Consider the following 21,857-nt stretch of genomic DNA (forward strand, 5'->3'; position numbering starts at 1 on the left):
AGAGACGCCTTTTCTGACTCTCCTCCCCATACCCCACTCCAGTCTTGCTGCTCACAGTCCCGGGAATGGAGGAGACCACGTCAGAAACGGACAAGAACCTTTCCAAGCAAGCATGGGACTCCAAAAAGGTAAGAGCCTATGGGCTTTCTGTAAGTGGTTTCTTTCTTGATCTTTTTTTAAGCACAGCTGGGCAAAGATGACAAAGGAACATATTGAGGGAGCTTCCTTCTCCCTAAAGGAAAATCCTAACTCAGAGTTTCCTTCTAACTCAGAAGGAAAACCCTAACTCAGAGTTGGAAACCCTAACTCAGCCGATTTAACACGAACACAGGCCTCTCACACTTGTAAAAGCATATAAAGGGTTAAATAAAGCCCGCGCTTGCTTCTACAGCACGTACACTAACGTTGGACAGTACAGTGATTGGCATGGGCCCTGCACAAGGATGAGACAGGACGTCAAGGGCCCTGCCTGCGCCTGAATGTGGTACTGCCATAAAAAAAGAAGGTGGCGAGTGTTGGGGAAACCCCCTGACCTCCTGGGGGTGCGAAGAGGGTGGGAGAGCCCAGCATCCTGGGAGACTCCTTTTAACTACTGTGTGAAATGATGCACACCCCTGGTAGGGTGTCAGTATGGGGGTTTTACTGGACTTGTTGGGGGCAGCTTGGGCATGATGGGTGAGTGCTTAATACTGTTTACGTGGAATGCTTTTGAAAAGACTCTTTGGAAAGTCATTGTCAGGTGCTTTGAAAAAATCTGGTAATGAAGCGAATGTTTACTCCCTGAATTAAGCAGCTGGTGGCCAGGTAGAAACTCCTTCCACCCCAGTTCCTCAAGGCCTGCTGGTCACATGCCCCCCTCAGGCGCCCCAGCCACTGCCAGTGAGGCGCTCCCTCCTCACTGGGTGTGTGTGTGGGCCGGCCCAGCCCTCCCCAGTGAGCCCACGTTCTTGTCTGCTAATCCCTAAAGAACACATCAGCAGGAGTGTCTACCTGAGGGCCCCAGAGGCAGACAGGATTTAGGGAACGTGAGCCCCTGTCAGCACCCAGGCTTTGTCCTGTCACGTCTGCTGCTATGGGAAGGGAGTTCCCTGCTTTGTCTTTGAAGGGGAGTCTAGGGGCTTGGCCTGGAGCCTGCAGATCTCCAGTGCTGATAACATCTCTAGTTTACAGGAAAAACCAGGGTCTTACTGTGGATAGGGTTTCCCTGGGACCCCTTCTCCCAGGCCAGCCTGCAGGGTGGTCAGAGTTCTAGTTCTCAAGTAGTGGAGTACTGAGGTCCCCGTAGGAATCACAGTTCTAGGCACCACAGGAAGGAGGGTCAGAAACGGAGGGGCAGAGCGGCAGCCTCTGTGTTTAGGGCAACCAGTCCACACCGCCTCAGGCCTCCCCACATGATGTCCTTTCTGGGGGTGGACAGACAGATGCTGAGCAGAGGCAGTCCCTGCCCTGGAGACACCCCTCCTCCCTGCCCTGCTCCAGGAATGTATGAGGGGTTAGCCCTTGCCACCCAGGTTTCCAGTGGGCTGGCTTCAGAGCTAGTAGCTGACAGCCCAGGCATAGCCCTGAGGGGTTGAGATTTAAAGAGCAGGCAAAGTGATCCCCTCCGATGCCAGCTCTGACAAGGCATCATATCAGCCCTGGACCGTGCCACCTTACCAGGCAGACAGAGTGACCTTGGAGGGGCCACAGGGAGACCCTCTCTGCTTAACTCTTGGTTTTGCCCCAAGCATGTCTGGGACAACCCCCCACCCTCACCATCCCACAAGGACATTCTTCATCTGCAAGACTCCCTGGGACCCCATAAACCTGCCTCTCCTTGAGCATCACTAGGCCCTCTTGGGGAGATCAGCTATTCTGTAAAGAAGCTTCCAGCCTCTGCTGTCTTTTCTTTCAGACAGGGTCCAGGCCCAAGTCCTGTGAGGTCCCTGGAATCAAGTAAGTCACAATGGGACCTGCCCTGCATGCCTATGGCCACCAGGGGCTGCTCTGATGACCTGTCACCCCCCCACCCCCCCACCAGCAAATTCCCAGCTGCTTACTGCAAGTCCAGGCAAGAGGGATGCCAAGCTGCTGGCAGCCACCCAGCAAGGCTTGCTGTGGAGGATGCTCCCATCTCTTAGACACACCCTGTCCCCAGGCAAAAGGAAGACCCTTACCCATCCCCTGTCCCTACAGGGATAGGCTGTTTCCTAAGGTCCCACTTAGGAAGTGGAGATTCAGACTAATGGTTGTTTCTGGAGCATAGCAGCATCTAATCAATCACAGGATGTTGTTTTGCGCCTGCTAGGGGTTTGGGGTTTTTTTTGTTACTGTTTTTGCAAGCCCCTTCCCACTTCCGTCATAGCTTCTGGGGAACTGGCAGCCACAATTCAAGAGCTCATCCCCGTGTCTGGCCTTTTCCTAGCATCTTTCCATCTGCTGACCAGGAAAACACTACAGCCCTGATCCCTGCTGCCCACAACACTGGGGGTTCCCTGCCCGACCTGACCAACATCCACTTCCCTTCCCCACTCCCGACCCCGCTGGACCCTGAGGAGCCCACCTTCCCCGCTCTCAGCAGTTCCAGCAGCACCGGCAACCTCACTGCCAACCTGACGCACCTGGGCATCGGTGGCACTGGCCAGGGTAAGGCTGGGAGGGTGAGCACGCTTTCTTCCCTGGCAGAGCTCACTGTCTGGCAAGTACCGCGTGCATGTGTGTGTGTGTGTGTGTGTGTGTGTGTGTGTACAAATGACTGAGCAGGGTCACTTCCAAAATTCTGGGCATAGGGTGGGAGCAGAGCCCAGCGTGGGGGCTTGGTGTTACCAGGCTACCCCAAGGGGAGTGGTGTCCCAGGTATCAGAGGGCACAGCCTGGGAAAATGCCCGCTAGTGGGAAGGCTCATGATGCCCCCAGGGATGGGACAGTGGCTCTGAGGAGTGCTGGGACTTCAGAGAGTGAGGTGGAGAAGTGACCCCACTCTTCCCACCCTTGACCCCTAGAGACCAGTGGGCGGCAGTGCAAGCATTGCCCTGTGCAAAGGCAGGCTCTCCCTTCCCTTAGATCACTGTAGATGCATGCTTGGGACTTTTTAGCCTGACACCCTCCCCAGGCTCCACACTCATTTCTCCCTGGTCATGTCTTCAGGGATGACCCTTGCGGCCCTCGCCCATCTCAATATTTCCTGGCACCCGGCCCCCCCCCTCCCCCGTTCCTCCTACAGGCCAACAGCACTGTCCCCTGCAGCACAGGCCAGGAACCTGCAGGTGTCCTCCTCATTCATCTGTCCCCTTGCCCACCCTGCCCCATTGGCATGTCTCGTGAGCCCCACCATTGAGACCCAGCCCAACTTGGGCCCTCCTCACCCTTCAGGGCCCCCACCTGCTGCCACCCCTCTTTGCCTAGTCCCTACCTCTTCTCCACCCAGAACAGCTGTCAGTCTATGGCACTCCTCTGCTTGGGACCTTGCATAGCCCCTCATCACCCACCCTCTACACCTCTCCTCTCCAGTTGATTAGCTCACCTTGGGGCCTTTGCACGTCCTCCTTCTCTCCTTCCTCTAGGCAGCAGGGGGCCCCTCACCTGTCCCATCTCTGCTCACACCTCCTCCCCTCAGTGAGGCCTCTGCCCACACCTTCCACCCAGACTCACACAGACTTGCTTTTCTACACTGACCTTGAGTTACTACTTTGCACCCTGGGCTGGGCCTCTCCTGCAACCCCACTGTAACCTCTGCACCGAGTTAACTGTGGGGTGTGTGGCTTTGCATTCAGGGAGGAGGTAGGGTGGCCCCCAGCAGTCCTGGTGGTGGGACAGGCAGGAGGGGCCGAGGGGGCCCCTCTGTGAGCCCACAGGTATCAGGACTCGGTGGTTAGTGAGAGCACTACATTGTGTTCTCTCCAACCTGCCCAGTGCCACAGAATGGCCAGTGCTCACCTGCTCATCACTTCGAGTGTGGTGGGCCGTGCCATGCAGTGTTTTCTGAGAGAACCCCATGCTTAAAGTCATGTTTGCTGCACTCCTGGGAGAAGAGGCCGTCGGGGGGCAGGCAGCACCTGGACCAGGGCAGGGCCCATCAGATACTCTGCAGAGAGATTTCCAGGGGAAATTGGCTGGCTTGGGAGCCAGGTTGATTTGGGGAGTGGAGGAGAGTCAGTCCTGGCTCTGGTGTCCACATGGCCTAGGAAGGTGAGGTATGTTGAGGACAGCGCCATGTTCCCAGGTTAGACAAGTCAGTGGAGGCCAGGTGCTGAAGAGAGGGGTGGGACTCTAGCCTGATGATGTTGAGGTTGTGTTCTTCACACTCCTGGCCCTGTGCCCATCTGACTCAACCACAGAGCAGAGGGCACCAGCCTGGCTCAGGGAAGACCCAAATACAAATGGGCAGATTCAGAGAAGCCTGAGACCCTTGACCCCTAGAGACCAGTGGGCGGCAGTGCAAACATTGCCCTGTGCAAAGGAAGAAATTGGAAGGTCAGCTCTGAGGCTGGTGCCCCCCACCTTTCCCTGGCTGGTGCTGACATTGCAGTTTCCTGGCCCCATTTTCCCCCACTTATGACTACGGCCTCCATATCATCACCCTTTCCACCCAAGGGCCCCGTGTACTTCTAACCTGAGCAGAGTCTAAACAAGCACAGGAAAACAGGCATGTATGAAAGCTGCAGACCCTGAGTTAGGGGGCAGGTGGGAGGGGATTCTGGGGTGGGAGTGGGGCGGACCCCAGCCACCCGGTTCCAGTATCTGCCGGTGATGTCTGACATGCGTTGGGTTGTTTTCTAACCTGCTGCACCAGCGGCTTACCTGGCAGGGGCTTCATTTTCCAGGCGCATTTTAAATCAAGCTGAGCCTCAGCCTCTGGCACATGTGGAAATTTCTCCCCCACCCAGCCCTCCCGCCAGTCAGAATGTGAGCCTTAGAGGAGGAAGAGGCCTTCCCACCAGGGAGAAAGTGGCTCCTCTTGTCCCCTTCCACATTTGCTGAAGTCGTTTCCCTGACTGTCCACTGGGACCCGGGAGGACAACAGGCCCGGGTCCTCCTTCCTGGCACTGCTCTGCACCCGGCTGCCCCCACACTCTGGGCTTACGTGCCTTGGGCCAGACCCCTGCCACCTGGCCTGTCCTCCCCTGGCAGCTCTCCCTGCCTGCCCAGACTTTTCTTCTAGCTGGCCCCACTCCTTTTCCCAAAGGCGATCCAGGTTGCCAAAAGGAATTCAACAGCAAGGCATTTGTCCACCCTCCCGGCCCCCATGTGAGGCCGGGAGCTCGCTCTGCAATCCAACAGGGGATTCAAAAACGCCTTTGTATTCAGGGCAGATGTTAGAAGCTGGCAGCCCAAGTGCCAAATTCAGCCCAATGGTGTATTTTGTTTGGCCCACAACTGTGTGCGTGATGCTTTGAATAGACACTTCAACATCAGGAGAGTGCGTGTAAAAATCTGGATAACTGGCTTCTCTTGAATCAGAAGGCCTAGCAGCAGTGGGTCAAGGTCCTATGTCTCAAGATGGGCCAGAGCACTCCTATTTGCCACAGTCCCACCTGTCCCTGTCACCCCACTGTTCCTCTCACTCCTGCTGGACCCGTGAAGTATTGAATGCTTAGAGAAGAAGAGGGAACAGCCCAGGGTACCTGCTCCAAGTGTGCTGTGAGCAGGTGTCTCCTGGACTCCTGTCCAGGCCTCTTGACTGTGCCTCCCTTGACATCGCTGTGTCAAGAGCAGCCTGATTCTGGGGCCCACAGTCTGTGCAGAAATTGGATCCCTGGGCTCTGCCTCAGGAGCAGTCAACGGCATCAGGCCCCCCCACAGTGCTCAGCCAAGATGAGCCACCAGGGCATCCAAGGGGAAGTGCAGGCATGACTGGGCTCGCCTCACGTGGATGACGCAGCATGCAGCTGCCCTGGGCAGAGAGAAGGCTGCCCATCATCTCCCTCAGTGTTTGCTGGGTGCATTCCCCCTGGCCTATGAACCTGTCATCGTACCTGCTGGAACAAGGTTGATCTGGTGCCCTTGGCAGGATGAGTCCAGCTCTCCTGGGTGAGTTAGGCACCTTCATTGGCCTTGCCTGTGGGCCAGACTCTCCAGAGCTAGCTCACAACCTCATTAGGGCCTCACAGTTAACTGGCAAGGGTGGCTGGTATCATCTCCACCTCAAAGACAAGGAAACAGAGTCTGGGGGAGTAGCCAGGCCCTCAGGGCTCTCCTGGCATCAGGAGGCCTATTGCCTCCCTGGCACAGGGCCCCAGGATAACCCGACAGGCCCCAACTGCTGCCACACTGAACCTGACCTCACTCAGCTCCTTCACAACAGATGTATCCAGGGATCAGATTGCTGGGGGAGGAGCCAAGGAGAGGGAAGGCACAATGTGGAGTCCCTGGCAGGAGCTCCATCACAAATGAGGGTTTGAGAAGAAGATAAAAAATAACTGAGTTTCTAGGTTAGGCATCCCAGAGAGGTTGATGCTTTAGCATGGAGAATACACAGGTCGGGGGAGAAGGACATGGAAGTGAGATGGGGGTTAGTGGAGCTTCCGGTTACACAGGTCCAGGGCTGAGGAGGTCTGGCCAAAGGAGCAGTTATGGAAAGGGGCATGTGCATTGAATGAAGGTCCAGAGGAAACAACATCAGGCAGGATTGACTTGCTTGAAGCTAACCAAAACCCAAGCCAGTTTAGGAAAAAAAGGAGATCAGTTGTCTCCAGAACAGAAGAAATGCTAGTATAGCTATATATCCAGGGCTTAGGTGCTGCCTCTCTCATCTCATTCTTCCGCTGATCCTTCCTGTTCCAGCCAAAGGACACACACACACACACACACACACACACACACACACACACACAGAGCTCTGGGCTCTCTTCTTAAAGTTCCATCAAAAGTCCTAGGGCAGGGTCTCATTGGACCAGCCTCATGACATATCAATCCAGGGGCCAATTGTGTGGCAACCCAGAGGCAGGGAAGTTCTCCCTGGCAGGGCCTGCAGTACACACCCCTCCTGGAGGGATGACAGGGTCAGCATGGAGAGTGTTGGTCCTCATGGGATTCTAGAAGGAGAATAGAGACCACAAAGAGCTGGGGGCCCAAATGTCAGGGTATCAGGACCTTGGAGGAAGAAGGTACCCTGAGTTTGACAATCAGGACATGCCCACTGGCTTCTGTCTTAGTGATTGAGCTGTCCCCAGCAGTGACTGTGGGTGTGTGAGTGGCCCTTTGGAGGCTGGAGTCATGTTCACCCTTCCTTTCTTCCAGGGATGAGTACTCCAGTCTCCTCACCACAGCACCGCCCGGCCGGTGTCAGCCCACTGTCCCTGAGCTCAGAAGCACGACGGCAGCAGGCCCAGCAGGTGTCGCCCACCCTCTCCCCACTGTCACCCATCACTCAGGTGCGAAGGCACAGTGGGGTGGGGGACATCCCAGCTCTGCCTCTCTAAGAGGCCTCCTGCTCCTTCCATAGGGGCTGTAGAAACAGCCCAGAATTTTTGGCTTTTTGTCAACTTTTCAAGCACATGGGAAATGCGTTAATCAGTGGTTTGGAACCCCTTTGCCATCACGGGCTGTTCCGACATTAGCTGTTCCAGTGTGAGTGTGTATCCTTCATTATTCTCTTCTTTAGGATCTGATTGGAATTTTCCAAAATAAAATGTTTATTTTTACTTTTAAAAAAATTTTTATTGATTGATTTTGAGAGAGAGGAAGGAAGAGAGAGAGAGAGAAACATGACTTGCTGTTCCGTTTATGAATTCATTGGTTGATTCTTGCATGTGCCCTGACCTAGGATTGAATCCTCAACCTTGGCACATGGGGATGATGCTCTAGCTAACTGAACTACCCGGTCAGGGCCAAAATAAAATTTTAGAATGTTTTCTTTTTCAATTTTCTGTAATTTTACTCTGTCTGCTTTTTTGGTGGTTGTGTGTGCCTGGGAATTGGTCCGTTTCATCTAGGTCATGCAGTGAGCTGCTGTACAACTGTTCATAGTAATAATACTCTCTCATAACCCTTTATTTCTGTAAAGTTGGTAGTAATGTCCCTATTTTCGTTTCTTATTTCAGTAATTTGATTCTTCTCATCTAAGTCAACTGAGGCTCATAGAATGAGTTAGGAAGTGTTCTCTCTTGTGTTTTGGAAGAGTTTGAGAAGCATTGTGTTCATTCTTTTTGTTGTTGTTAAAGATTTTATTTATTTTTAGAGAGAGGGGAAGGGAAGAGGGAAAGAGAGGGAGAAAAACATCGATGTGCGAGAGAAACATCAACCGGTTGCCTCTTGCATGCCCCCAGCGGGGATGTGGCTCACGACCCAGGCTTGTGCCCTGACAGGGAATTGAACCAGCAACCTTTCAGGTTTGGGGGGAAACGCGCAGCCCACTGAGCTACCCCAGTTAGGGTGGGGTTAATTCTTCTAATGTTTGGTAGAATTCATGAGCGAAGCCGCCCAGGTCCAAGCTTTTGTTTACTGGGAGGTTTGTGATTACTAATTCAGCATCCTTACTTGAAACAGGTCTACTCAGATTTTCTATTTTTTTCTCGGGTTAGTTTTGGTAGTTTGTGTGTTTCTAGAAATTTGTCCATTTTGTCTATTTTTTAAAAATCTCCGACAGATAATATTTTACCTCTTTGTTTTTTTTAACGTGACCTTGATGGAATCATCCACTTATAACAGAATCAAATCATTCCTTCACGCGTTTCGATGCCCATTCTGGGCCTGGTTCCCCTCCGTGTCTGCTTGTGTCATGGTCTTGCTCAGGTCAGGATGCAGACAGAGCCATGGTGGTTTCTGGCAGCTGTGTCATCACTCTCTCCATCTGTGACCCTTGCCCCTTCTCCCCACCCCCAGTCTCTTAGGCTTGCTTTCCCTTTCTGGAAAGTACTTTGTGATCACTAACTAACCGCTCATTAGAGGTTCGGCATCTACTAAGCTCTGGGGCGCGTACTGCCTCCAACACAGGACAGAAGTCCCGCCTGTTCCAGGGACTCTCCCCACAAACTCATGATTGTTGAAAACTTCTGCTTATTTTCCTTTTTCCAACTCTGAGGAGGCTTGAGCTGGTCATCACCAAGTGGCTACGCCAGTGCCTTCCTCACCAGTACCATGTCTGACCTCCCCAGGTGGTCCAGGCTGCAGGGTGGTGGGGCGGGGTCCCTTCCTCCGCCAGGGAGCTAGGCGCTAGCCACCCACTAGGCTACTAGAGTGTCACACCTGGTGCCTGGCTGCAGAGGGGAAGCTTCAGCTCAGAGAGGCCAGCACTTCCTGAGCCTGAGCGAGTACAGAAGGTTGTGCCAGCTCTTGGTGTGTGGTGAGAGTGAAGGAAAGGCTGGTCAGGTGCAGGGTGTAGCCAGCTGCATTGGATGCCCAGGTCCTTTCCAGCTGTAGCCTGACCTTCGTGGCTCTGGGCCAGGCCCTCTCTAGGCTTGTGCTTCCTGGATCCAGTGTATGGACATCCCTTTGTTCATCCATCATAGCACTGAGCTTGCCAGGCTGTGGGAGCCCCCTGGGGACTGGGTGCTTGTGGCCTGGTCCCCACTGCTGACACCTGAGCCTGATGCCCTACTCTTCCCGCAGGCCATGGCCATGGATGCCCTGTCTCTGGAGCAGCAGCTGCCCTATGCCTTCTTCACCCAGGCAGGCTCCCAGCAGTCGACTCCACCGCAGCCGCAGCCTCCGCCACCCCCACCACCTGCATCTCAGCAGCAGCCACCTCCACCACCTCCCCAGGTGCCTGTTGGCCTCCCCCCAGGCAGCCCTCTGATGCCAAGCGCCAGCCTGACACGGGGGCCCCAGCTGCCTCCGCTCACGGTCACGGTACCGTCCTCTCTCCCCCAGCCCCCCCCAGACAACCCAGGCCAGCCGCCAATGGGGATCGACATTGCCTCGGTAAGCCTGGGACAGGGTCCTAGGGGCCTGGGTCTGGGGTCATGCAGGAGGAGCCTGGGACTGTGGGATAGTTGGGTACCCAGGGCCCAAGCATAGCCAGGCACCCAGCTGCATCTGCAGCTGTCTCAAGCCTCCACTTGGAGGCCAGTTTAGCAGGATCTGGGGCTGAGGCAGACAGACACTGTGGGGCTGGGTGCCCATTGGGAGTTTCTGTCTGGGATTCTCAAGCTGAGGTTGTCACCCCATGTACACATAGGGAAACTAAGGCACAAGCAAGGGTCAGTGCCCTGAACTTTACCCAAGATGGGCTACCCATGAGTGGCTGCCATGCCAGCCCCTGTGGCCCTTGATACCTGCTCTCCACCCTTTCCATCCAAAAAGGGCCTTCCCTGGAATCAGGGAGAGCACAGCTCTCAGGGCCTGGGGAAAGGACACTGGGAGCCAGAGGAGGTAGAGGTGAACTTGCAGGGGAGAGATACAGCACAGTGCCTGAGCCAAGGGCTTCACCTCAGACCCTGAGACGCCCCTGCCTGGGCTGGGGGCTATAGCTCCATTATAGGACAGGACCCCTTACCTGAGGCCCAGGGCTCAGACCATGGTTCCCGCTTTCCTGGGCTGGGGCAGGGGTGTGTTGCAGTTCAAACCATAGGACCCCCTGCCCAGGCCAGGGACTGCCGCACAGACCATGGAACACCCTACCTGGGCTGGGCTCAGGGCAACGAGTGCTAGGTTTTTACCCCTGCAATCCTAAGGCCTCCTGACTGTTCAGACCCTGGTGGAAAGGGCGTGGTCATTACTACCTTTAGCCACATCCAGTGGAGCAGAGACCCATGTGTGGAGCACAGTGCCCTCTCCACTCAACCCTCAGCTGCCAGCCACAGGACTAATGCCTTCAGAACACCACGTGCTCTGAAAAGAATAGACCCCCCTGAGCTGATGGGGCAGGCAGTGTCCTGACAGTAGAGACCCACATTTCCAAGCTGATCCAGCCCCTCGGTGGGCAGAGACACCCACACACAGGAAAGAGAGCGCCCAAGCCTTTCCTTCGGCATTAACATAGCAGGTGTAGGGGCGGCTCTGATGCTAGGGCTGGCCTGGGCACCTAGTTCCCTAACACCCTCCTGCCGCAGGGCCTGGCTTTGAAGCTGGATGGACATTGGGGGCCCAGGTATTTGAGCCAGGTATACACATAGCTCCTCCCCAGGCTCCCAGAGCAGGAAATACGTTGTCCCGCACTATCCAGGGACTGCTGTCTCTGACTGCCTTGGGACACAGGCAGCCGCCTCTGGAGTTTCTGCAGACTCTCCCAGGCAGGGAGAGCATCTTCAGCAAGTGACCACACTGGTGCCACCCACACCCTGTTCATTGAGGTCCCATGCCCCTCCCAGGCTCAGCCCCCTTCACACACTGCTCAGAACAAGCCCCTGAGGAAATGGGGAAGACTGAGCACTTATGGGGCCCTGGGCTAGGTGCCTAGACCTCAGTGAACAGCAGGCTTAGAGAGGTCAGGCAGGTTTTAAATCCAAGGCCTGGTGAGAAGCCAGGGTCCTCTGCCTTTGAATAAGGAAGTGACTACTTCTCTGAGGTCTCTGAATAGCATGACCTCATCAGGCTTGTTCTAAGCCATGCCAGTGGTAGTGGCTGCTTGGTGCTGAGAGCCCTGCTCTCAGTACTACCACCTTGAGGTGGGTGGGACGTGCCGGGGACCCACCCAGAGTCAGGAGCAAAAGGCAGTGCCTGCCTGCCCAGCCCTAGGCCATCCCTGCCTGTGAGTGCAGGGGGGTGTGCGTGTGTGTGGGTGTGTGGGTGTGTGCATATGTATGTGGTGTGGGTGCTTTGAAGCCTGCTGAGTTGAGGGAGACCCCTCCTTTACTCCCCCACAGCCCTCCAGAGCAACCCCATGAGGCTGATTTGCAGGTTCTCTGACTATAGCCCCCACACCTGGGAGCTGGGTGTGGAGGCAGGTCTTCATGGGCCCCGGGCTCTGGGCCCAGGTCCCCTGCTCACTGAGGGGTAGGAACCTGTGGGGGGCTCAGTGGGGAGCTGGGCTGGGGCCTCCGCATCCTGACCCGTCTGTCATTGCAGGCCCCAGCTCTGCAGCAGTACCGCACTAGTGCCGGCACCCCAGCCAACCAGTCTCCCACCTCACCCGTCTCCAATCAAGGCTTCTCCCCTGGGAGCTCCCCACAAGTAAGGGATGCCGCCTCCCACGCCCCAGCCTTGCCTCGCACCCCTGTGCCCCTGCCCGCCATTTGTGCTTCATGCCTCACTTCATCTCATCTCGTCCGCTCCACAGGCCTGGGAGGATAAGGCACTGCCCCTCATTCTCGCTGCTCCTCTGGTCTGTGCAAGGCCCCAGCTGGGGGTGGTGGGCGCCTCACTCCTATTAACGATCTCAGTGTCAGCCACCCCCCAGCTCCTCATCCAGTGGCTGGGAACAGCCCTGAGTGTGGCTCAAATATGCATCCGACAGCCTGTGCACATGTCGCCACCTGCGTCTGCCCACCCCAAGGCCTGGTGCCTTAAGGCTTTCAAAAGTGGAGATTGTTTTCCTTGCTTTGGGGCACAGCTGAGGGGGCAGCCAGGTATGGTGGGGGCTCTGACTCTTCAGCCTCCTCCAGTCTCCTATATTCCATTAGAAGGTGTGGCCCCCAGGAGGCTTCTCTGAACAGCACTGAAGCCTGTTGGGTCCTTGTCCCCCTCCCACAGATGAGACAGAGGCTGACCGCAGGCCCTGGGCCAAAGGCAGGGCTTGACAACGCCCATCAGATATAGGTTTCCTCCCCACACCTGGCTCATCCGGGCCCCAGGTGACTGTCACATACCCAGCTTGGTCATAGCCACATTCCATTCAGGATGGAATGTTCCATCAGACAAGAAGGGGTGCCCAAAACCTGACAACTGGGCCTGAAACATCTTACTGTAGCAGCAGAGCCTCTCAGTCCTCAAAAGGGCACCAAGCTGAGAAACCGCTAGGATCCCCTGCAGTGCCCCAGCTCTGAGGCCTCATTCTTGGCCAGGGGGAAATAGGGTTCTACTTCCTGCATAGAGCAGGGAGAAGAGCTCCAGATAGGACCTGACAGGAAAGACATTGGGCTCCCTTGTCCCCTCCTCCCCTGCTCTCAGACATGCACCCCAAGCCTGGTTCTTTGTGTTGGGACGGTAGGCATCTGCTCAGGGAGGACTCAAGGTTCCGTCTGCTACAGAAGAGGCCCTCCCCAGGTGCTTCCTCCGCCACCCACAGCTGCTAGGGATCCTGCTGGAACCATTGGGGTGCAGCCTCCTGCTCTGTAGGCAGGCGGGGAGGGTGGCAGTAAGCTTGGGACATGCCAGGGCCCAGCCTCGTGTCTGCACACTTGGTCCATCCACGCTAGCTCTGAGCTCTCGTAGCTCTGAGAAGGTGGTCTCATCGTGTAGTGCTGTGGGACACAGCAGGCTAGAGAAGCTGATCCTGGCAGGGCAAGCAGCTGGGGCCTGTCCTGGGTGGGCAGCCCATCCCAGGGCCAGTCCCTGAATAACATCCCTCTAATTTGAAGCAGGACAGGAATTTAAGGGTCAAGCAGATTTCTTTCAGGAGAGATTTGCCTGAACCAAAGTGGTCCGTCCTGGGAAGAGAGCGTGTTCCTGTGTTGTCAAGCCCCAGTCTGTGTGTTGGTCCATCTGTCCATCCGTCATGTACTGGTGAGGGATGCAGGCTGCTCGCTCAGGTGTGAGGATGGAGCTATCAGGCCGTCTGACCCCAACCAGAGACAACAGCTTAGAGAGGCAAGGGACTTGTTCAGCAGCAACCAGTACCAGGCAGAGGGCAGACATGACTACCCTCTGCAGGTTTGGTTCTGCAGGATGCATTGGTCCCTCATGCCTCCGTGGCCCAGAGAGCATCTCTCCTGGATACAGAGGGTGGTGGGGAGTGCCACCCAGCCTCAAGCAGGCACACTAGGTCTCAGGCAGCTGGGGTTGTGCTGGTGTGCTGCCTCTCTGTTTAATTCTGAGCAGACCTTTCTGGCACACCTTCGTGGCCTCCTCACAAGAGAAACCATGGCCTGGGGTCCCCTGTGCATGCTGGGCCTTTCTGAGGCCAAAGACACAGGGAAAGGAACAAGTGCCCCAAAACAAACCTGCCACCTCCTTCATGGGCAAACGCAGCCAAGACCTTCAACCTGAAGCTGGTGATTTTTAAGTCTTCTCCGGAAATAGAACATTCATTTCCAGGACCCTCCCTGCCCACTGTCCCTTTCTGTTCTCAGCCCTCCAACCACCTGGAGCAGCCAGTGGGTTTGTGGCCAAGTTCTGGCTGGGATGGAGGCCTGAGATTCAATCCTTGGTCATTGTCAGAGCATGTGGGGACCTTTCTAGAACAGGGAGCTCAGAGGGAGGGTTCCAGGGCCTTTGGTCTGTGGAGATATTTGAGAGGATGCATGCTGAACACATCACTTGGGACATCTGGGAATGGCCATGGTGCAGCAGCTTCCATGAGCCACCCTGTCCTAAAGAAGAGACACTCGGGGTCCAGCTGGGAGTGTCTCTCTCCAGGGCTGGTGTTTTGGATGCAGCCTGGCCACGCACTAGCTGTCCCTCTTATCCCTTCCGCATGCTGTCAGGCTCCATCCATCCCACCATCCCGGGCAGTGTCTCCAGAGTGGGCACGGACTCAGGCTCTTTCTGGTGTCTCTACCACATCTGAGGCCCTGTCCTCCCGCTCCTTTCCCAGCAGCAGCCCCTACCCCCCTGTCCTGGCCAGCCTCGATAAGCAGTAATGGGGCCACATGCCTGCCCACGGGCCCTTACTGGGGTCTCAGTAGCTGGCAACCAGGGGCCAACAGGGGAGGGGCTTTCCAAGTGCCTGTCCTGTGTCTGTGCCCATCCTGTCCACATGTGTGTGGCCTGTTGACCTGTCCCATATCTCCCCAGGGGCCGACAAAGGTCACCAAGTGCTCACCCATCCTGAAAATTTAAGGAACCATGTGCCTTTGCCCCAGTTACACACTTTCCTCTGGGGCCTGTCAGGTGGGGTTCCCAATATCCACGTCCCCTACCCCCCTCCTCTTCTGGTTGACAGAAAGGAGGTTGCCCTCACCTACACTCAAGGAGAGGAGATGGGGTTGGTACTTTGGGAGATGTCATGGTGCAGAACCCCACCCACCCCCGGGAGCAAGTAGGGGAAAGAAGCAGTCATCCTGAGATGGGGGAGCACTAATTCAGAGCGGGTCCTCCTGGGAGCCCTGGAATAGCTGTCATAGGCCTCCCCTCTCTTGCACATCCTCCAGTAGGTCTCAGGGCCTCTCAGCAGGCTCAGCCAGCCTGTGGGAGGCCCCCCACAGCAGCCCCCATCCTCCCCGGTCTTGGGGACTGTGATGACAGCAGGCCTCTCTTCTATCTGCAGCACTCTTCCAACCTGGGCAGCGTGTTTGGGGACTCATACTATGAGCAGCAGATGGCAGCCAGGCAGGCCAATGCTCTGTCCCACCAGGTGAGCGGGCGCCCGGGCCACAGCGCCCCCAGCAAATGCTTGCCCGGACCCCGCCCGCCCTCAGGCATGAGCTCCACCCCCTGTCTCCAGGCAGGGGAGCATGGGGCCGCCTTTGCCTCCCCTGGCATCTGCACCTCGTGTGACAGTGAACGCCAGCAGAGATTGGCACTCGGCGTGGTCCATGCATGTGGGTTTGTGGGAGGTCAAGCTGGCTTTATGTGGAGGCCAGGATCAGGTGCACAGGCACAGGAGGGGTTGGCCACTGCCCGGAGCTGGTCACTCACCCATCCATTCATTTATCCATCCATCCACTTACTCATTCACCCAGCAAGCCCTGAGGGTTAGGAGAGGGTGATACCCCAGAGCAGACAGACTCACGTGGGCAGCCCCTGCGGGTAGACCTGAGCACAGCACCAGGCATCCTGCAGAAAACGTGGTCCTGGCAGTCTCAGGCCGGCCAGCCCACAGCACCCAGTGCTCAGTGGCCAGCCTCACGCCCTGTATCCTCTCCCAGCTGGAACAGTTCAACATGATGGAGACCGCCATCAGCTCCAGCAGTCTGTACAGCCCAGGCTCTACACTCAACTACTCGCAGGCGGCCATGATGGGCCTGACAGGCAGCCACGGGAGCCTGCCCGACGCACAGCAGCTGGGTTACCCCAGCCACAGCAGCATCCCCAACATCATTCTCACAGGTGAGGCCCCGTGCGTGGCGTCCTGGGCAGGGGTCTCAGTCCTGGTGCTCCTGCAGAGCCGGCAGCTGCCGTAGGCCTCGGCCCTGCAGGAAATGGAACCCCCTGCCCTGCAGGGTGAGTCATGACCTGACTGAGGTGTTCCCGCCTTTGGTGTGGCCCCAAGGAGGCCAGACTCACCCCCAACCTTGACTCACTGCTGAGCTGTAGACAGACCAGGCGGACACGCACCTGGACCCTGGGTGACTGGCTCTGTCTTTTTCTTGCTCTGAGTGCCCTGTGCTCAGAGCAAGAAATAGAGCCAGTCACCCAGTCCCATGCCTGCCACCCAGACACCTGAGCCCTGTTAGCTGAGTGTATTGGGGATGTAGGTGGCCAGGGCAGGGGTAAGCAGGGTACTGTTGTGCAGCAGGACTCCCCACAAGTAGAAGAGGAAGTCCAGGTTTGAACCTGGGTCTCTGTAGAGGAACCAGACTACCTCCAAGCCTAAGGGAGGTGCCTCGATGCACACGCCCCAGCCTGTATCTCTGACATGATGTCTGGAGCTGGATCTTTCTCTGGGTGCAGCCGTCCTGTGCACTATGGACCGTACAGCACCGTCCCTGGTGTCTACCTGCATGCCATCAGTAGCACCCCCTTCCCCAGTCATGATGATTAAAAACACCCCCAGACATTGTCAGTGTCCCCTGGAAGGCAGATCCCCAGTGAGCATCCCTGGGGTAGCCCAAGCCTTCTTCCCTGAGCATGGGGCGGTGGGGACCAGGAATGAACTGACTTTTGTGTCCCCCTCCCTCCAGTGACAGGAGAGTCCCCTCCCAGCCTCTCTAAAGAACTGACCAGCACACTGGCCGGGGTCGGCGATGTCAGCTTCGACTCTGACAGCCAGTTTCCCCTGGACGAACTCAAGATTGACCCCCTGACCCTGGACGGATTGCACATGCTCAATGACCCTGACATGGTCCTGGCCGACCCAGCCACCGAGGACACCTTCCGGATGGACCGTCTGTGAGTGCAGTCCCAGCACTCGGTCACCCAGCCCTGGCTCCGTCACCCTACCGGTCCGTGGTCCCAACGGAGTCTCCCTGAGCCCAGGGACTGCACACACTGTCCCTGCAAACGGCCGAGCTTGTGATTCTGAGCTTGCAATGCCGCCAAGCACCCCCTGTCCCCCCTCGGCTGTCCATCTCCCATGGGAGGCTGTGAGTTGCCTCCTTGGACTCCCCCTGCGCTCACTCTTTCTCCTCCCACCCCAGGCCCTGAGCCATCATTTCCTGTAAGATGCAGAAAGCGTGTTGGGCAGGGCCACAGGCCTGGGAGCACCAGGGTCTGGTCTGCGCTGTGGTGGGCGGTGTGCATTTCCGACTGTTGTCCAGCTCTCACTGCCTTCCTTTGTCCCGGGTCCCGCCGACACCTGCCACCCCCAGGTCATGGTTAGGTAGAGAGCCAGCCCCACCCCACCCGCCAAAGGGAGAGGGTGCCAGAGAGAGGGACAGACCCAGTGCAAAATAAACACTATTTTGATTGCTTTCTTTTATATTTTGAGCACACAGGACTCTAGAGCCCTTCCCATGGGGGTGGATACAAAGGTGTAAACCGAGCAGCTAGATCTTCCCAGCCCCCTCCGGCCTCGCCTGCCCCCCAGCCCCCCACTCCAGGTCCCTCTGGGGCTGCCTCTGCCAGGGAGCCCCTGGCCAGGGTGACAGGGCCTGCCAGGGAACATATGTGGAGTCAGGTCATTTCTGGGGACTTCTAGGACTTGCTTTCCTCTTTCTTGCTCTGCACTGTGGCCACTGTTACTGTTATTTACAGACAAGGGTGGCCAGGGCATTTTTGTTACATTTTTTTGTTGTTTCTTTTGGTTTGTTATTTCTGTTTTGGCTGTAGACAAGTAGCTGACTACTTCAAGCCAACACTTGCCTGAGAGCATCTTTTTCTTCCAGAGACCCTGTTGTACGTTGTTTAAAGCTGACTAGAAGCAGTCTACTATCTGAGCTGCGGGCCTCGTTAGTTTCACCTCAAGTTATTTCAAAACAGAAGGGCTGAGTGGCTGCCCGGCCCAGTGAGGGCAGGTTGTGCCACGCAGGGGACTCTGGCAGAAGCTCGGGTGGCTGGAGGTGCCTCTGCTTCTGGCCCCGTACCGGACTCCTGGGAAGGAGCCACTGCTTTTAGTAAGGGTCTCGAGAAGACCTGGCTCTGCCTGGCCCTGCTGATGGTGCCTGCCAGTGCTCAGGGATGGTGTGTCCCGGACACTGAGACTGGCAGCAGCTGTGGCCCTTCTGCCCCCAGATGCCACAGACGAGGTTGTCTCTCACCCCACCCTGAGAAAACCGACACTCATCCCCTCCAGCCGCTGCTTGTGTAGCTCCTCCTGGGAGGGCTGGGCTTGGGGGCAAAGAACAGTGTGCTTTTAGCGGTAGGTTTCTCGGTGCTCGCTTCTCAGAGTACCTTGGTAGGCAGAGGTGACCTCCCTCTGCCCTCCAGGCCCTTCGAGGGGTGGTGGGCTGGCTTTATTTTCTGTCAGCTGCTTTAGCAGGAGCCTCCGTTTCAGTCCCCAAGTTGCATCTTGACTTGCTCCTCCGCCTGCAGTTGGGCTGACACTTCTGCCTGGCGTGTCCCCCTGTGGTGTTGTGGCCGCCCTCCTGCCTGGGCCTCGGGAGCCCTCGCTTCAGTGTATGGGAGCTGGGTTCGGTCCCAGCAGTTGTCCTTCCCTCTCGCTCCTTGGCCAGGCTGTTAGCATGGATCCAAGCAGCTGGGTGGCCACATGCGTGGGAAGTCCCCCCTCTTCGACCACTTGGCCCTGCCTCTGCTGTCTGGGCTGGGGGAGCACCTTGTCAGTCCATCCAGGTCCAGGGCCTGTCCTCTTACCATGGTGGGGACTGGGGGCAGAAATGGGGACTTTTTTTTTTTAAGAACATCTACATGTACATAAAAGAGTTTGGTTACCATTAGACTTGTATGTAGAACTTTTTAAAAATGGCCTTAATAAAATTACAAGCAACCTTCCTGGATGCAATTTCAAGCAAGGCATTGGGGATCCAGCGAGGGAGCCTTGTCAGCCCACACTTTCCATCTGTTCAGTGCCAGTTCTGGGTGCAGACAGGCAGGAGAGGCTGGTGGCCTGTGCCCTTGAGAGGCGTAGGTGCACAGCTATCCTGGGCCAGGGCCGGGGGGGCCGTCAGGAGCTAGAGTCCAGGCATCCCCATGTCTTCCTGGGCCTTGGGAGGCCTCCCGGGGTCTGCAACAGGGAATTTTGGTTTTTTATTAAATATTACTTCTCTACTAAATATTCTTGAGTTGCCAAGACTTTCTGAGTCAAGACAGCCTAAGGGAATCAGTCCTTTGACTTGTGATGAGAAAAATACTGTGATTTCAGGCAAGCTGCGCCATGAAGGGCGGGCCTGGGCCTGTGTCCTGTATATAGACCTGCCACCCGTGTCCTACTCACGAGCTCAGGGCAAGTCTGGACTTCAAGCCTGGACACTGGGTCCACACGGACAGGCTCAGAGGCCAGCCGGGCTGTCCCCCTGCCACACCCCCACTAAGTGCTCCCAGCTTTAGCCGAGCCACTTCAGCTTGTGCAAACCTTTCCCTGGGAGCTTGAGCTGCCCAGCCTATCCCCACTGCCTCAGTTTACCCTCTACAAATCAAGGATGTAAATTTGCTCCCTAACGCGGCTTGTGGGCTGAGGATGGAGCCCAGGGTCCACGCCTTTCTGTGTCCTCCAGAGAAGAGGGTTGTGCCCAGGGCTGATTGAAGGAGAAGACGGACTCTCGCTGGGGTCACACCCCCATCACAGGTGCCCGTGCTGACCTCCCCCTCCGTGCCCTTGCAGGGGGAAGACAGGCAGCGCTGTTTGGAGCGTCCTGCAGCCCCCTTCCCTTGACACTTCTGGGCAGGAAGGGTGAGTGCCAGCCTCTTGGGGCAGGGGGACCTGAGACCCTCAGTGGAAAGCTCAGAGGGTAGGTCAACCCCTCAGCAAAATTTGGGAACCTACAGCCAACATATCCAAAAGCTGGCGAGCCCCCCCCCCTGGGGAAAAGCCACAGCAGAAGTGGCCCTAACTGGGGTGGGTCCAGCTCTGCCACTGTAGGTCACGGGGCTCCCTGGGACCAGCCTTTGGGGGCTTGGAATTGTGCTTCTGGTCCTTTCCCAGGTGATGCCTTTCTGTGCTGTTCTCTGCTCATGGGTTTTCAGAGGGAAGGAGGGTTCTGAGTGATTAGCACGTTTGACCCGATTTTCATCTGCCGAGCTCCTGGAAGGATGTCCAGAAGGGCGGTCAGTTGTGAGGCCCGTGCGTCACAGTGGGGTGGGTGAGGTCACCTCTGTCAGATGAGATGCTGCATGGAGGGCAAGGGCCCCCATGTCCATTCCTGCATCCTGCCCAGGGTAGATGTCCAGTATGGGAACCCCTGCAATCTGTTGGGCATCCTGGGTCTGATGAGTGCGCATGAGCAACTTTCACTAAGGGGCCTGCAGGGCCCCGAGCTGGTTCATAACCAAACATCCTTCCAAACCCCCATCCACCAAACTCAGCTTTCTGCATTTCCACAGGAGGCACCTCCACTCCAATGTGGGCTGTGTGTGTGAAGTCCGGAGGCACTGGGGTACTGACAAAGCAGCCCCTGGGTTCTGACGAAGCCCAGTGTAGGACTAGGGTACTGGGCACCCTGGTCCTGACCCATCGCTCCTGCAGGTGGCATTCCAGGTGAGGAGGTCTGTGGCTCCCTGAGTCCTCCCCACAAGGCCTGCAGAGCTGGGGAAAGACTCAGTGCCTCGCCTGCCCTGGGAGGCTTGCCTGGAGTGAGTAGGCAGCTGGGTCTATTTCTACCCCCATTCTCTTTGGACCCTGGGCACCCACCCCCTGGAGTCTCACAGTACAGATGTAACTAGGAGCCCCTGTGACATTCCTTCAGGGGTACTGGCTGAGTGGGGCTCAGGCCCCTCATTGTCCTCGTGCCACAGGCAACTGGCCACTCCCAAGAAGAGGGAGGCAGGGCAACCTCTACCCCGGTCTGGACACTGGGTTACTCCTCCTGAAGGCATGGAGAGCAGAAACAGGACCCTGTGCCCAGGGCCTAAGTTTCCCTCCAGTCACTAGCTCAGACCCATGAGTCTCAGGGCCCCTCCCCGTTAGAGTGAGGGGCAGGGGTTGGACGTCAGGGTGATGCTGGCTGCAGATGGCTCCCTCTGCCTTCCACACTCCCAGCCAGTCCCCAACAGCCCATCCCAAGGAGCCAGGGACATGTGGCATGTGCGGGGACAGGAGGGGAGTGTTGCTGCCATCTCACAGGGTTCTGGGATTTGGGACAAATGATGTCCAGTCCATCCTAGCCTGTCACTTCTGACCTCTTGCCCACTGGGACAAGGGGACACTGCCATAGCCTCCCCCACAAGGTCCCGGGAGGGAGGGCTTTGGCAGCCGAGGTCCATTGTCCCCCATTTGCCCCCCCAAGAAACTGCCCCCAAGGGGCTGGGTGGCACCTCTAATATATGCAAACCCATGAGTCTGAGCCCTACCCCACTTGTGTCCCTCTGTTGCCAGGCTGGCTCTGCCCCCCCCCCCAGCATGTACACTCTGCTGTGGATGTCCCATGGGCCGTGCGTGTGGGTGCCCGGGGCGGGCTGGGGCGGGCGGCTCAGGGTGCACTCAGCCGGCCCCTGCCTGTCCTCTGGCGTGGACGCTTTTGTCTTTGTACCTTTGCATCCTTTGTAATGAAACCTAATAAAAACCCAATGTTTTCGTCTCTGCCTCCTCCCCTTTTTTTCCTTCCCCCTTTCTCCACCCTAGAAATGAAACATGGGTGTCACAGGTACACCTGGCGGGAGGCACACAAAAGCATGTATGAATATGGACA

At 56.8% G+C, this 21,857-nt stretch overlaps 1 protein-coding gene across 9 annotated transcripts in view; it reads left to right on the plus strand.

Annotated features, from left to right (window-relative positions):
- CRTC1 (CREB regulated transcription coactivator 1) overlaps positions 1–21,748 on the plus strand; it is a 58,368-nt gene extending 36,620 nt beyond the window's left edge. For 2 of the 9 annotated variants that reach the window (XM_024560932.3, XM_053910864.1), the window contains 11 exons: positions 43–128; positions 1,895–1,935; positions 2,405–2,625; positions 7,219–7,352; positions 9,529–9,840; positions 11,926–12,030; positions 15,224–15,310; positions 15,825–16,005; positions 16,800–17,007; positions 19,835–19,903; positions 20,554–21,748. In XM_024560932.3, coding sequence (XP_024416700.3) covers positions 43–128; positions 1,895–1,935; positions 2,405–2,625; positions 7,219–7,352; positions 9,529–9,840; positions 11,926–12,030; positions 15,224–15,310; positions 15,825–16,005; positions 16,800–17,007; positions 19,835–19,903; positions 20,554–20,635 — 1,526 coding nt within the window. In that variant the 3' untranslated portion in view covers positions 20,636–21,748. Of the gene's footprint in view, positions 1–42; positions 129–1,894; positions 1,936–2,404; positions 2,626–7,218; positions 7,353–9,528; positions 9,841–11,925; positions 12,031–15,223; positions 15,311–15,824; positions 16,006–16,799 lie in introns of all 9 variants that reach the window. The other 7 variants (XM_053910867.1, XM_053910868.1, XM_045195712.2 and 4 more) reach the window with 5 other exon arrangements.
- The last annotated feature ends 109 nt before the right edge of the window (positions 21,749–21,857 follow it).

The sequence above is a fragment of the Desmodus rotundus genome, chromosome 9, assembly GCF_022682495.2.
Source record: "Desmodus rotundus isolate HL8 chromosome 9, HLdesRot8A.1, whole genome shotgun sequence".
NCBI classification, from domain to species: Eukaryota; Metazoa; Chordata; class Mammalia; order Chiroptera; family Phyllostomidae; genus Desmodus; species Desmodus rotundus.